We start from the raw sequence: 17,188 nt of genomic DNA on the forward strand, positions 1-17,188 counted from the left end.
TTCTGGAGTTCGCCATTGGGACTTTTCTCCGTCATCGGCGTCATAGGCGTCATACCGGGACGACGTATGAGTTTATTTCGTAATAATATTATACTGTAATATTTACTGATGTTTGGAATAGGAATGGGAAAATGAACCATTCAATTCCAATTTGCACTCCGAGTAATTATCTAAGCGGATTACATAGCAGGGGGTTGTCTGACTATTGTCCCATCTAAGCTGTCAATTTGACGTAGCACAAGTTGCCTATTTACCAAAACTGAACTTTACTTTGACCATGGTTCTCAAGGTTTATTTTGTTGCATCTGAGATCCTATCGATGCTATAAACTGGTAAGTTAATGGCCATATCAAGGTATCGCTAGGCCATAACACTTAATTTTATTGTTTGTACATTTTGTATTATCAGGGCGTTAACAGCAATCAGCAACTGAATCGCAAGATGCTGATGACGCATTTTTCGAAACAGGTATCATCACGACACCATTATTGAGATTAGAAATCCTGTAATTTCAAGAATACATTTCACGTTATTATTCCTTAATACTATCACTATTATTAGTCTTATTACTTCCTATTATTATAAAAATGGAATCGAGTAAATAACTGGAATTACAGACGTGACTTCGAAATTGAAATAGCACGAAATTAAAGTTATCACGAAATCATTGACATAAATAAATTGTACACTAAATAGTTTTAATTTCCAGTGTACAGATTATCCACACAGGGGGACCTTTGCCGCCTTGTCGACGCAGGCAATACAGTTATGTAAATGCAATTATTATTAAATTGAGGATAAAGTGGCGTTTACTGTAAACACGACCGGCAAATTTAAACACCGTAATTTTCAATAATAATTTGATGACACTGTATATAAAGTGAGCAAATAAACACGTTTTACTTAAGTTACGTTACGCATAGAGCCAGAAAAACCCTTACCATAGCGGGATGCGGCGTGCTGTCGTCGCTGTCCTCGCTGGTGGTGGGTTCTTGCCCCGGCGGCGCCGGCGGGCTGTTCCCCCTCCCTTGGGGGTGTTGCGGCGACGTCCCGTACTGATTCATCGCGCCTGGAGGCGGCTGTCCGTGACTCATCATCATTTGCTGATGCTGCTGCTGTTGCTGTATCATCAGTAGTTGATTGTTGTGCTGTTGCTGCTGGCTAGGACTCATCGAGTAGTTGGGTTGTGGACTGTGGTAGGACGGATTGACCATCCCGTGATCGGGACCTGACAAGTACAGCGGCTGCTGGTACCCCCCTGTGGGGTCGTGCATGCCCATGCCGCCGTCCTGCTGTTGGTTCATTTGTTGGTTCATCTGCTGCATGCCTTGCATCGGCTGCTGCTGGTAATGCTGCTGCTCCGTGCTGACTTGCTGCTGCTGCTGTTGCTGCTGGGGGTTGATCGCGGGAATGTCGAAGTCTTCGTCGCCGAAACTAGGCGTATGAAATGTCTATAAACGAGAGAGGAATGATTATATGAAATGTATATCAAAGTGAATTGAGTGTTTAATGGTATATACGGAGTGGAACGGAACAAGAAAATTATCAGAACACAACTCAGGTTATGTCAAAAATGTCAGTAAAATATGTATAACGACAAATGAGCTGAAAGAAGCAACATACAAAATGATGAATAGAAAAATACCAGGACACAACGAAATAACCATCGTAATAACGAATGGGGAAAGAGAAAAAGAACTCCTTGACAGTATTAATCAGGCAAAAAAGTAAAATAGCAGTGACTATAAACTTTAGAGGAATAATTTTAGGAAGAGCATTGAGAAAAATATATGCCAGGATTTCAGAGAACAAATTAATCGAAAAATTGGAACACACACCGGACGAAAGCTATAGCGGATTCAGAAGAAAGAGAGGACCAAGTAATTACATATTTATACTTAGATAAATATTGGAGAAAGTAAATAAAACTAAATACATGCGTGTTTCTTAGACATGGAGAAAACGTTCCATAGAATAAGTAGAGAAGACATGAAGAACACTACAAGAAAATTATGTAAAGGTAAGAAGTGAGAAATGGGAAATGTAAGAAATGCGAAGTGTGAGATATGCAAAAAATGAGCAATCAGAAGAAATGAAAAACGTGAGAAACTGAAAACGTAAGAAATTTTAGAAATATGAAATGTGGAATTAGAAACGCGAAATGAGAAATGGGCAATGTGAGAAATGAGGAAAAATGAGATATGGGAAGAAATAAGAAACGTGAGAAATTAGAAACACGAGGCATGACCAACGTAAGAAACATGAAATGATAAATGAAAAGAAATCACAAAACGAGAAGAAATAAGAAATGTGAGAAACATAAAATGAGGAATGAGAGGAAATGATAAAAGTGAGAAATGCGAAATGTGAAAAATGAGAAAAGCGAGAAATGATGACAAAACTGAGTACCATGAAATGAGAAATGACAAAAATGGCAATACGAGAAGAAATGAGAAACGTGAGAGATGAGAAACATGAGGGATGAGAAACGTGAGAAATGAGAAACATGAGGCATGAGAAACGTGAGTACTGAGAAGTGTGAAACATAAAATGAGAAATGTGAAGAAATGACAAAACGTGGTAACATGAGATGAAAAACGAAAAGAAATCGCAAATGATAAGAAATGAAAAACGAGAAGAAATGACAAGATGAGAAAACTTGGTAAATGAAAAACGTAAGAAATAAGAAATGTAAGAAACATAAAATGAGAAATGAGATCAAATGACAAAAGTGAGAAATGCGAAATGTGAGAAGTGATGAACGTGAGAAATGGGAAATGTGAGAAATGAGGAAAAATGAGACATCAGAAGGAACAAGATAGACGAAAAAATTATAAATGCGAAATGGGAAGAAATGAGAAATTAGAAATGACAAAACGTGAGTAACATGAAATGAGAAATGACAAAAATGGCAATACTAGAACAAATGAGAAACGTGAGGGATAAGAAACGTGAGCGATGAGATGCGAAACGTAAGAAATGTGAAGAAATGAGAAATGTGAGAAATAGAGAAGGTGAGAAATGAGAAAAATGTTAGAAATATGAGATATGAGAAGAAATATGTTAAACGAAAAACGGAGGAAATAAGAAATGTGAGAAACATAAAATAAGAAATGAGAAGAAAAGACAAAAGGGGGGAGAAATGCAAAATTTGAGAAGTGATGAACGTGAGAAATGAGGAAAAATGCGACATTAGAACAAACGCCATATACGAAAAAATTAGAAATGCGAAAGGGGAAGAAATGAGAAATTAGAAATGACAAAACGTAAGTAACATGAAATGAAAAATGAAAAGAAATCGCAAATGATAAGAAATGAGAAAAGAGAAGAAATGACAAGATGAGAAGAAATGAGAAACGTGAGATGGGAAACATGAGAAATGGGAACTTGGTAAATGAAAAACGTAAGAAATAATGTATGTGGGAAACATAAAATGAGAAATGAGAGGAAATGACAAAAGTGAGAAATGCGAAATGTGAGAAATGGGGAAAAATGAGACATCAGAAGGAACAAAATAGACGAAAAAATTAGAAATACGAAATGGGAAGAAATGAGAAATTAGAAATGACAAAACGTGAGTAACATGAAATGAAAAATGACAAAAATGGCAATACGAGAAGAAATGAGAAACGTGAGCGATGAGAAACATAAGAAATGACAAATGAGAAATGTGAAGAAATGAGAAAGGTGAGAAATGCGAAACCGCGGGAAATGTGAGAAATAGGAAAGGTGAGAAGTGAGAAAAATATTAGAAATAGAAAATACGAAATGAGAAATGCGGAATTAGAAAAGTGAAATGAGGAAAAATGAGATCTGAGAAGAAAAAATGAGAAATGGGAGAAATGCAAAATGTGAGAAACATGAAATGAAAATAAATCAGAAATGAGAAGAAATGAAAAACGTGAGAAACGCAAGACGTGAGAAACATGAAATTGGAAGAAATCAGAAATAAGATAGGACAAGGAATTATAAATGAAAGGAATGACACAAAGAGAAGAAATGGGAAAACATGAGAAATTAGAAATGGGAGAACCGACAAACTTGTGAAATGAGAAATAAGAAATGCGAGAAATCTGAAGAAACGCGAAATGTAGGAAATGATAAACGTGAAAAATGGGAAACAAAAGAATTGAGAGACGCGATAAATGGAAAATATGTGAAATGGAAAACTTAAGAACTGAGAAACGTAAGAAATGTGAGAAATGGGTAACGATAAAAATCACAAGAGAAAGCGTCAAATGTTACAATTCTGAAGTTTTTGAACGAATTCCTTGAATCTACAAACACCATAAATTTCAACAGACATATGATATGATTTCTGGCTAAAATTAACCGAATTATGCTACGCCGATGACCTGGTAATATGTACTCGGAAAGACAGAAAAACAATTACAAAAAAAAAAAAAACGTAGGTTTATATCGTATTGATTAATTGAAAATTAAAAATACGACAATTAAAATAATAAAAAAAAAAAGGAAAAGTAGACAATGAACTAGAACAAGTATGAAATTCTCGAAAAACAAGAAGAGATAAAATCAGAAACCAAACATTCAGAGAAGTTAAAGATAGACCTAGATGGCTCGGACATGTAATAAGAAGTGATAAGGAAAAAATAGTTGCGTAAATAGATGAAGCGAAGGAAGTTGGGAAGCGAAAGCAAGGTAGACCAAGAAAAAAGTGGAAGGAAAAAGAAAAAATCTGGCGAAAGAAATGTAAAAAAGTTCCAGTTTAAAAGAGGAAGAAGCATAGTTTATGAAGTTTAGTAAGATATTATGTATTTGTGGTTTTACAAAGCACACAAAAAAGTTATACCTACTTTACGTAAGTCTAAATTGAGAGATAGCACGAGTCGAGTTCAAGTTTTAATTTAGATTTAGAAAACTGTACATAAGTTATACTCTCATATATGTATATGTATATGTCTCATTTCGATTACTGTTAAAGTTTTACTTGTAGTCGCGTCTTTAGCGGCAGTATTTTGTGCAGGCGCGCCTTAATGGTAAGTCGTGGTGGCGCATGCGCATTTAGATCTTATTCTGTTTTTTGTATCTAGTGTAGTTAGTTATGTGGAAATTCCTTATTTCTATTTCTCTAATTGTGAGCTCATAAAATATATATTTTAGAACGTCAGTTACGCAAATCCAAGTAACCACACTATAAAATTTCATTGTCGATTGAAATTACGGTTTATGAGAGTTTATCGGAGCTATGGCCGATCACAAGATCTCTCAAGTAGCTGTTCTTGGTTTCATGCTTCTTCGGAACTCATAACTTCTCCATAAGTTTCCATTGAGCTGGTATGCTCCAAAAAATCGTGTTTGTACCGTAGAAACATATATATGTAATAAGAAACTAAAAAAAGGGCTACATGCTCTTGAGCTTCTGTGTCTTTTTAGTTCTAGACTATTTTGTCTTGTAAAATAGAAGATGGGGTGCATTCTCCGATGGCTAGATCCTTTATATGGAAAAAGTCTAAGTTGTCAATGGATGGGTGGGGGAGCAAACAACCCTCCAGAGAATCCACCCGCCCTTATTGATATCAGATAAAGTGATCAGATCAGATGAGTATTATTTCCTTTTAGGTCAATTGCAGTATTTTGTTAAGGAGTGGATATATACTACTTTAGACCTAAATCTCTTAGGTTTGTTCTTTATCACATGTTAATAGACAATATATAAAATCATGTTACAAAGTCTATTAATCAAAGCGCCGTTATGAAATATTTTTTTGTGTTGGGCAATTTTTCTTAATTGATCAACCAACTTCAAACTTCGTATTTTAAAATGGAAAATATTCGAACATTATATAAGTATGTATTATACTTGGGAACAGTTTTTGCGTTTATAATTTGAAGAGCCACTGTCAACTTATTTTGTTTTTACGAAACCCATGCAATCAGTCACATATCTAATACTACTCTATTATTTGATATATGAATCCAATCTCACATGTTTTACGTCCAAAGAACATTTTATGTCTACTATTTTTAGACGATTTGCTAAATTGGCGACAAGTAAAATTTTAACAGTAATATTTTGATGGAAAATCTAGTGCCAATATCATTATTATTTGTGACTAGTGCACTATCACTATTAACTGTCAAAAATCTTAGGGAAATATTGATAAATTTAGTAGGTACTACTGTTTCATGCTGTATTTGTATCCACGTGGTTATTCTTATAAGTGAATAATCCTGGATAATACGTTAAAAAACGCGAACCGTGTAAACCCGGTAGTAAAAAAAGTGTGAGATGGTTCTCGGCCGGACAACTTCCCTCGTCGCGTAAAAGTGAATAATCATATCGGATCCGAGTATTAAGCGGTCGCTATCGATCGGTAGCCGATGACGCGTGAAAATAAAAGTAAGGGCGTATGACTATTGCCTTTAACAATTACGAAAACCTGCGATAAATTCGGCACGCCCAATAAAAATGAGCAAAAGCTGATTTATAATGTTCATATAATTCTTCTTTATTTTCATACAAAGTTATAGCCCATATTTCTTCCCTGCCAAATAAATTACATCCAACGGGTATTCAGCTCGACTCTATTAAAGTTGGTTCCGTAGGTCACCGCAGCGGCGCTGGCGTCGCCGCCGCCGCCAACCAAAGGGACCGCACAAGTTGCCGAAAAGAACAAGACGACAAAACTTGGGACATTTTTTCCGGTTTATTATTAAATATCTTGTGGAATTCAATTTAGGACGCGTCGGTTTGTTGCTGCAGCAAGCAACGGCCTTTTATGATTGATATGATGGAGAGACGCAGTTCAACGGCCATTACCAAGGTGACTTTCATATCTCTCTAACAGCACTCAAGATGGCCGTCCCACTTCCGCACGTGTGCATACGCATATACCTGCATCTTCGGCAGAAGAACAGAACTTACCTGGTCGCCCATGTCGTAGCCGTTCGATTGGAAGTTTGTCTGTGGTATGCTCAGGGATAAGTCAACGTTTTCGGATCTCTGGAACAAGAAGACAACTGTTAGTTAAAGTCGGTTTCAATTGGTCGAAGACTCAAACATACGAGCGACAGCCACTCGAAAGTCTGCTAGAATTGATTATTGGTGGAGTGACTCGACAGAATTTACTTCCAATTATATGTTTCATTTTGTGAATTATCAAAACAGAATTCCACTTATTTATGCCCTAAGTGTATACGCTTCTCACCTGTTTACTTCTTAGCGCGAAGAGAAAATCAATACGGGTGAAATATTAGGGCAAGTTGTAGTTTGACGTCCAAGAGAATAAACTGAGCGAACGAGATTTTCATTTGTCAAATTATCTTTCTCAAAATAACACGACGTCCGTCTGAATATGCGTCAACTTTTTAAAAGCGTTTAACATAACCTTAATAAATGACGTTTGTGATGCTAGACGTCCGATTTACACTAGGCGAGTAGCCATAACCGCGTTTTCAAAATGATCTAAATGTTATCGATGGACATCTATGGAATATAAGATGTTCCCAACATAAACCTGTTTATAAACTGTATTAAATTATCGACTGTCGAGAAAAACAAGTCTGTGAGTTGTTCCATGTTGCGACTTCGTTTTCTGAATTCGAAATACTGTCACGTAGTCGAGATTTCGGGGTTAAACGATAACGTCGATCGTAGGGATTTTTCTACTTTTTTAGTTCTTAGTGAGTATTAGAGGCCGAAGCGTATAAATATTAAAATCGAAGCATAAAATGGATAAAAGCGGACGTGTGAGATATATTTTAAATTCGTGAAATTGAATGAAAACATTAGCCGTGCTTTTTTCGATGAAAGCTTCCTAACAATACGGTTGTTAAGCGCATTTTGACGTCCCTCGACTAGTTAATTAACGGTTATTCAACTAAAAACTAATGGAAATATATATTTCTAAATAAGTAAATATTTAGAATATGTCGAAAGTTGGCCCACGGACAAAATAAAACAATTTTAGTTTGTACACCTTTTTTAATTCTAACGAAACCCGAAGAAGGTTTACTGTAATGATAATTCTTTGTTTTTAAAATGTCCATATATTAGTTACTTTTAAGTCACGTTATCGCGTCAACCCAAAAAACTACCATGCACCTATTAGACCCTGAAGAAGTCCCAACTAATAGGGGTGAAACGTTGGTAGAATAAAAAAATCTAGCTTCTTTAAAATTTTATAAATGATAATTTATATAAAGTAAAAACTACAGGCATACCTAAATAACACCCCCGTAGCCCTTGTGCCAAGAATTTGCGCTCCCAATACGGACATTATAAAATATATTTAAAGCAAATAACCAACGGGAAAAAATCCTTTCAGCACTAATAACAAGCTTCAGTTCAAGTGTTTATGTTTATGCAACGAAGGTATGTCACGCAGAAATTAACTTGATTTGAATGAGTTTGTCTGCTCAATCGTACTCTAGGTGGCATGAATCGTCGAAACTGCTAAAATTTTAACATAAAAGCAATTGTTCTATATACTAGAAAAGGCATGTTGTTGGAGTATAAGCTTGTATTGTTTCTAGTGTATTGTATAATTCGTTCTATCTAGCAGTAGATCTAAAGAAATGTGGTCGATCGATTGAAGTGAAACGCACTGTACATGTAATAAAAGTTATAAACTCAATCAAAGAACGAAGGCAACCGGTCGGAAACGTCTGAGTTTTCTTTCAGGCTGTGTTTCTAGAGCGATCAATAGATTTACTGATATGGATTAGGTAAGATTGAGAAAGTAAATTCTAATAAGACATTACCCTCTGTTGTCAATTTAAGTCGGGAAACTGGAAACATTTTGGCAGCAGTAAATCTTTTTTCTCTTTAATAAAAGCATCGTCAATCCAAAGTGTAACTGGTTTTTATTCCAGTCATCACTTTTAAAGTCATAAAGAATTTCATCCAAGTTTGCCTCAGAGCAATAAATGTCAGTTCTAATATTCGTAAAACGGAGAAAACAAAAGAAATATACCCATAATATTCTTTCTTGGAGAATATATGAGACGGGATCTAGACGTAACATTAGACAAGAAATGAAATTAATATCGAGCAGAAAATTCTCGACACCGCTAAGAATCGAAAAGCACCCGATAAATTCGAAAAGTGACAATTTGAGTCAGCCGAAGCACATAAAAAGAAAACTTATCCTCCATTAGCAGCAAACACGTGTCCAAAAGGTATAAAGTGCCAGATTAAAATCAGCCGTCGTATATTACGGCACGCCGCCAGCAATGCCGAAATCCCGCCCACAATTAGAAAAAGTCGAAATTCCTCAACCAAACCGCGCATTTCCTCATGGAAACCGAATCGGAAAGGGCTTTTCCTTCCCTCGTCCCAGTTGTCGTGCCGCCAGGAAGCCGCCTCGAAAATTTCATATGCGCCATCATCAATTTTTCATGCGAAAAGTCCGTCGGCCACAAAGGTATTTTTTGCAGTCGACGGCGATAAATTCGCCAACAATGGTCCGGTCGCGATCTACGATACAATAAAAAACAAAAGGCCGCTCGTTATGTTTTATTTAGATTTTTAATTTTTGCCCAACAAGAGACGACTAGACGGCACACAACGGTCCAATATTTAAACGAGGTTATTAATTGTTCCGTGTCCTAGAATGATGTACGATTTTTATTTGAATAGGAACAGCGCGGAATAAATGAAAATGCGAAAGCACCGCCGTCCGTCCTTTTCTTGTGGGGGGTGGGAACCCTCGCGAGCGGTCCGCGTGTTTACTTTTAATCTCTCATTGTTCAAACTCTCGACATTTATTTGTTTTCGGGACTCCTGTTGGCGAATAAAAAAACGAGAAAACAGAATATTAATTAAAATTGTAATTGCGTTACGCTTCCGCGGACGCCCCTTTCGAAACGAAAGTGTGAGCTTTTTTCGAACGCCGCCGCCGTCGTTCTTTCGAAATGGGGCGGTCTGGCGATTTTTGTCTTATGAATACCGTGAATATCAGTGCACAGGCGAAACTGTCAATGCGGCGGCATCGCAAAGGTCGAGCGATATTTTATGTTACATAAACCGTGGAAAATGGAGCACCAGGGGCGTAATTAGAGAGGAAAGGAAAAAGAAAAGCAAAAAAAGTCTGGGTTCAATCGGTGAAATTCTCACCTCTCACGATTGAGACAGAAACTGCATGTAAACTGCAAAGTTTAATCAACGGAATGGCAAGTAACTGAAGGAATTCATTCCATTGTGCCTTCAAGAATGAAGTTCGATAAGACATGGCTGCATTCTCACCTCAGCACGGTGATGCAGAAAACTGCATCCATATGGATCCCCAGAAATTTAATTATAAGGACGCAGTGCTAACAAATGAATTCAAATAATTTTTCGTGGTACCAAAATGAAGAGTGCATTATACAGTCGAACAAATATCAAATCTAATAGGTTGCAATTTAATATGAAACCTTCCATTAGTGGCGCAACGACATCATTACCGAAACGGTTATCCGAAAATGTAGCAGCGCCATCTCTGTGCTTAATGAGGGCAAAGTCGATAACAGCTCCATCTGATGCGCACTGCACCGAAGTCAAACTGCAACAACAATCTGGAGCGAAGCCGGGGGCGGTCGACTCACTTATATTAAATAAGTTTAACTTAATTTACAACACAACTGTTCGTTGGCGCAGAGACTGAAATTTAATTAAAAAGTTGAAATTAGTTTTTGTTGTAATTCAGCATTTTTAAATTCTTCCCGTTTGCGTTTATGATCAAACTTTCTGGCTAATTAAATGGAATAAGATGGCTCGGTAATAAAATCACCGTAATATCCTTAATTATTGCTCAATTTCCGTCGATGAGAGCGTTCGAATTGGAGTTTTTTCGCGATTAAAAAGGTGTCTTGCGAATTAGCAGATGAATCGTGTGTGTTCCTACACGTATGTCCGGATCGATATGACAAAGCAATTCCGGGGATTTCGGTTGACACACGGACAATTCCAGTGCTTACCGCTGTCGGATTTGTTTTAGCGCTCGTTCGAACAACAACGTTTTCGGAGACTACCAACTCGCAATTATTGATGGGGAGCTGCAACTTCGACGAACTTTCCTTATAATTACTGATAGTTTGCGTGATCCAGTATAGTCAATTACGAAAGTTTACAAGAGCAATAATGAGAATACATAATACCCATTTTCGGAAGGGGGAGGGCTGATGAGATCAGAATTGGCTCACCGACGTTTTTGCTAAGCTTGACAGGAGTCTGATAGCGACAGATTACGAAATATCACTTTTGACACTATAGTACATATACAACATGATTACTATTATTATTATTTCAATGTCAAATTAAACATTATTAATCTTACTGACAAATAAGGTGAAGCTTTGTCCCGAAGTATAATTTTTTAATTTTCAACAAATTAATTGTTAGTATACTTATCACCAAAATTTGTGGTATACATCAGATTTATAAAACAGTATTTTGACACGAAGTCAAGGTTTTAGAGAGGCTAAACGTACAAAATTTTGATTAGTGCCTGGTCATTTTCATGTTAAACCTAAAATTTCAAATAATCACCAAAAAATAACAGACAAACGCTAAAGCGCTAAAGACATTTAAAAGTAAACATTCACCAAATAAAAAATTAATCTTCGACCACACTATTATTCTTATCAAAAAAATTAAAAGCACTAAACCAACAAGAATTTTTTTAAATGTCAATGTCATAATTAAATCTTAAACGTATTATAATTTGCTAGACCAGAACCAGGCCTAATCACCTTTTTTCAATCGCACGGTATATAAGTTGTATCACAAATGTAAGCACTATGGAAAATTATTTCGATACACGAAATGGGCTTTAAGTGTCTTTTTTTGCTGCTTGTATTACTAGACTGTAAAAAAGCACGACTTAATCTCTTCATTCTTGAAATATCTGGTAACTGGTTTCAGACAGTTAAATCATTTATTACCATTTCTGTTTTTACGACTATTATTTGTTATAACTGTCAATAAAATTATACCGCGTCTCTTTACAATTTCCCTTTAACGGAATTTTCTACATTAAAACAATCTACGAAGCCTCCTAATTATCGTATTTTAATCATCGAGCAGCTGAAAAATTAATAGGGAAATTAACGAGTAAAGTGAGAACCTGAAACGAAGTTTGTTGAATTCTAACCCATAATTACGGGCACTTAATTAACCGATGTTGTTTATCATTACTCGGAGCAAAATATCGGAGGTAAAACTAACATAAATAACACTAATTATACGTTTCTGACACCAACTTTAAGTGTTTCTGTACAAAAAATTTCGTGCTATTAAATATTTGTACGTGTATATACATATAATTATTCGGCTATAAAACAAGCAAAAAAATGCAATATTGTTACGTACTCTAAAATAATGCGCTGTTTCCCAAACTCTCGCCCGCCGCGAAATATAGAAAAATTGAAAAACCCGCCCTGAATTACATCCACGCGAAGAGGGTATGTTTTTGTTACAAGCAATAACTTTCACGAGAAGAATAATGTCGACATGTTAAATTAAAAGACATTACATTGGGTTATTTTCGTGCCGTAAATCTTTTTATATGAGTGTTTTCGTTGCCATAAAGTCCTGCGAGTTGAAGCGATGGGCTTTCGGGCTTTCTCACACCGAAGTGATTCATCGACGCGATATTTTTTAATCCCACGTCGTCAGATGGCGTCCCATCCTCTAGGGTCACTAAATTGGTTCGCTACGTTTAAAACTTCACCTAACATGATTATTTAGAAAAACTTTGATAGATTCGAAAGTGTCAATTTTTGTCAATTATTCCCACGGTGCTACAAAATTTTTCCATATAGTGAACTGCACATGATATAAAACAGAAACTTTTCACCCTTACAGAGTCCTTTGTCTCTTTCATAAAGGCAATACGTCGCACGTACGAACAGCCACCAGAGGAAAGAAAATTCCCGTTTTCGGTCGCTACGAACAACAAAAATAAACAATATAACGTATAATAACGCGTAATAGGTTACAATGAACCCTGCAGCACCAAGATTGTTTTTTTACACCGGCCAACGACTATGATTATTTATAGTAATAGCCACTTGTACGCTCACAATAGGGATTGGAATTTAAATAATAACCCAGCAGTTTGGAAAATTAACGTAATAAGTGGGAGGGTAGCGTACCGTCTTGCAAGATTACCGGTTTTAGCCGAGCAGAGAAACGAGGAAAAAATACGTCAAAAGCCGTGTTTATTTTGAGGGCGGGACGTAATTACCCGCGGTAATTAAAACGACAAGCTGCACGCAAATCGGACGTGGGCAAAAATTACAGACTGAATTTCTACGGTGCTTCGAATTGTATATTGAACTGCGGCTGTAATCTTGGTTGCATAACGAAGACAATGGGCGATAGATTTAGTTAGAAGGGGGCTTAAAATATTCTTGCAACCACGCCAAACTGCCCAACTGTTTTTATCCATCAAAACACTTGTTCAATGGTTAAATTTGTGACTCCGAAATTGAAGTTTTTTTAACTAGTAATTAAAGTAACACAGCCTAATATTTGCCATCGGAATAAAATTGTTTCATAGAATTTGTTGTGACATTGTTTTAGAATTAGGCTTGAGGTTTAATACCAGTAAAACAACTTATTGACTGGGTCAAATGGTAATAATCTAACCAATTAAGTAATGCCCCGGTTAGAATTACGATGATTGCATTAAATGTTAAACAACAGGAAGAGCCAATAGAGAATTTGCATCTTAACTACCACGGTTTGCGGGAAGTGTGAGCCCCATGTTTCTATTGTCAAAAGTAGAGTTTAGTCATGTGTTTGTTGTTTTTGAGTAAACAAAGCGTCCTCTGGAGTGCGTTCTTGAAATCACTCGTGGTACGACACAAGGGTTCGAACAATGTATTGGCGACACTCGATGTCAATCATTCGGCTGAATGGAAAGAATGAAAAAACGATTTAGTGCGGACATAAATATTATGTAAATATGCACTTGCAATTCAAGTGGAAAGCACGACGGTTATTTTCTTTTTATTAATCGCATAATATCTAAGTCCGAACATTGTATAAATAAATTTATGAATCCCATAAAAAGCAGACATTACGAAAGTTGCTCGATTGTATGTATATTTACCGAATAAAACGAAACAGCGATGTTTATCAAAAGAATACAACATAAATAAAAAAAGTTTTTAAAGCTTTATAAAACATTTTATTTTCCCGGGGTCCGTATAAAACGATATGGGAGTGCGTTGAGAGAAATACATTTTCCTCCGTTGTGGGAGTATGTATCGGACATATTTTTTTTGCAAACGTCGAACATTATCGGGCGTAATTTATGTGTATGAAAAAGGCGAACCACTCAGCCCTCTTTCCAAACACATAAAATTCCCTCATAGTTAATATAATTCAAAGTATTCAAATTCTCATATCGATTACATAACTCTCGTTCCGCGAGCGCGGATGCCAGAGGGGGTGTAGGGGCGGCGGCGGCGTCGCCACCCTCCTTTTCCCCCAAGTAGAACCCCACGCCGCCACCCGATCCCCCCAAACAAACCCAACAACTTCATTCTTAATGAGATTTTCCCGGATCCATAAATTTTAGCCTATAGCTCATTCCACAACATTAATTTCATTGCTAAATACTCGCAATAAATTATAATATAATGAACAAGCCAAATTGGGATATAAATAAATAGTGTAATTAAAATCGGAGAAAACGTTGTCGAGAGAGCTATACTGCGAAATTTACCTATTTATATAAAAACTCACTCTCCCTTCGACGAATCCTTAAAATATTCATGAAGATCAAACCCAATCTTCCAAGGTGGATAAAAATGAAAGAAGCAATTTTTCCCTCCCGATTGTGTCGTTTCCTATCGTGTCGAACCGTTCGAACGTGCTGTTTCTGATTAGTGAATTAAATACGGCGATGGTGACAACAATAAGGCATTATTAAAATTTAGTTAAGCGAATAATAACTGTTTACAGACTGTTCCGACGTTCATTAAGGATCTGTGTACACATACAAAAGATGGCACGACCGCCGGCGATCCGGCACAATTACCGTTTCGGGACAATGGAGGAACTATTCAAAAGTGTAATATGTATTTAAATTGGCCGCAGTCAACGCTAATTTCACATTATTTGCCTAATCAACGTTGCATTAACCCAGTTTCCGAAATCACGGTTTCTTGCTCATCCGACCGATCGCAAAACACTACGAATCCGAATCATCATCTTGGTAAACAAAAAACGGACGGGTGGTAAACACGTATATGTACTTTCTAAATACGTTTCTGTTATTCCTTTCAACACATATCGTGTTGTCTGTTATCCATAATGAAAAACAAATTTATTTTGTTGTAGTGGTATTTTATCGTTGTGTCGTTTTTTGATTGCTTTTTGTCGCCCTCCATTTACTTTGTTCCTTTGAATATATTACGCTCCTACAAATATGTCACTGGAAATAGGTTTCGCCACATCCAAGCTTAATAGAGTGATCGTTTTTTCTTTCACATTTGTGATCAATAAGGTTTTTCTTGACGCATTTATACACTCTGCATACAACCGTGTCAGTTATTCAATCTTTTCTGTTGTCTTTCTTGTATCTTAAAAAAACTAGACATTTTCGTTTAACCAGATCTTAATTGTTTATTATAGTTTTCGAGTCTTCGTGTTCATTTCCTCTTTGCTCAATTAACGTCCGTGGCCTTCATTTTTACTCTTTCAGCTTTCTGGTAAACACGCATTTCCGTTTCCTGGTTTCTGTGTTGTTGTCGTTTAGTGTTACTGCGTAAACAAAAATTCTACTTTTCGAAATGTTTGCTCTTTATCATTCCAATTTTCAATTCATGTCGAAGATTCACGGTTCTGGTTAAGTCAATGCGTACAATTGTTTCTGCAACTAATACATCTGCTTCCAAGGTTACGAGGTGGTTAACCAAAGAACTTAATAACTTAACCACCACGCAATTAAAAATTGAATAGAATTTATAATCGCATGAAAATTTTTTTACAAAGCAATGAGTTAGTAATTTTGTTTCATCTTTGTAAATTCAATTTTTCCGAGTGTTATAGTTCTATAAATTTTAATACAGTTTCTAATTTTTAGTACTTTTTTTAAGTCCTATTTATAATTTTTGCAATTTGTTTTTCATGCTATTTTCTAACATTAATGAATCCTAACATTTATTGCATTTTATTTATGAATAGGACTATAAAATGTGGCTAATCATCCCCACTAATAGTTTGATGACGGCACCCTAAAACTGTACATAATAAATTGCTTTTAAATTGTTTAAAATAACAGCTCCTACATGTGTAATTTATGAATCCGTGTTGAGTTTTTGCCCTAGACAGCTTTTTGGGAAAAAAAAAATCAAAATTGTGTAATAACATTTTGCAATTTAATTTTGAATATCCAAACCGAATGCTTTGAAATGTTGCCGACGTTTTAAATTTTTAATCAAAATATATTTGTGTATCCTCCCAAAAAAGTGATGGCGTTAATTATATCAAAATTTTGCTGAATAAATCCGATTTAAATTGTGCAAAATCGGATCAGTCTATATTGGGATTTATCACTGTATTCAAATTTTTTAGAATTACTTATACAGGGTGACAAAAAAGCTAATGAATGAGAAAAGAAATCAGAAAATAATCACAAAATTTTGTGAAAGAAAAACTCATTTGAAACATTAAAAAAAAATCGCAAAATCAAATTTCATCATTTTTCGTAAAAGCTGGGTACGTTTTATTGTACTTCTGGGGGGAGGGAAGTTCTGTTGAAATAATAATAACAAAGTTTAAAAATTATTTGAATGCCTATAACTGATTTCATTAGTGTTAGAGATCTAAAATTATAAAATGTCGCCTAGTGTTTTTATGGTTAATAATAATCTCTTATTTTCTTGTTTTTTATACACAAACAAGTTATTTTTTTATGTGAAACGGTAAACAACTTCCTTCTATCCTCGTCTGGTGTTTTTCTGTTTAGAATTCGTTGAATTCTTCATTTTATCTTAGAAATCTTCAATCATTTCTAGTTTTTGTTGTTGTATTTATAAACTCGCGACCACAATTCCTTTTAAAATTTCATTAAATCCGTGTTCCCGTTTTTACAAAAGTTTTATTTTCGCACTTGACAGAGAAATCGCGGCCAAACCGACTAATGTGACTTATCGCAAACATAGCCCGGAAAAATCACCAATTTATATCATAATGCCCCCAATCCTCTGAATTAGCTGAAAAATATTT

General features: G+C 35.8%; 1 protein-coding gene across 2 annotated transcripts in view; it reads right to left on the bottom strand.

The window, feature by feature from the left end:
• Positions 1-17,188, bottom strand: part of LOC135142081 (TOX high mobility group box family member 4-like) — a 207,163-nt gene that overhangs the window by 17,550 nt on the left and 172,425 nt on the right. For both annotated transcript variants that reach the window (XM_064073752.1, XM_064073744.1), the window contains 2 exons: positions 6,890-6,967; positions 942-1,451 (listed from right to left, as the gene is read on the bottom strand). In XM_064073752.1, coding sequence (XP_063929822.1) covers positions 942-1,451; positions 6,890-6,901 — 522 coding nt within the window. In that variant the 5' untranslated portion in view covers positions 6,902-6,967. The remainder of the gene's footprint in view (positions 1-941; positions 1,452-6,889; positions 6,968-17,188) is intronic.

Source organism: Zophobas morio, unplaced genomic scaffold, assembly GCF_036711695.1.
Source record: "Zophobas morio isolate AGI-343-1 ecotype UQ-CSIRO unplaced genomic scaffold, CSIRO_AGI_Zmor_V1 ptg000004l, whole genome shotgun sequence".
Taxonomy (NCBI): domain Eukaryota; kingdom Metazoa; phylum Arthropoda; class Insecta; order Coleoptera; family Tenebrionidae; genus Zophobas; species Zophobas morio.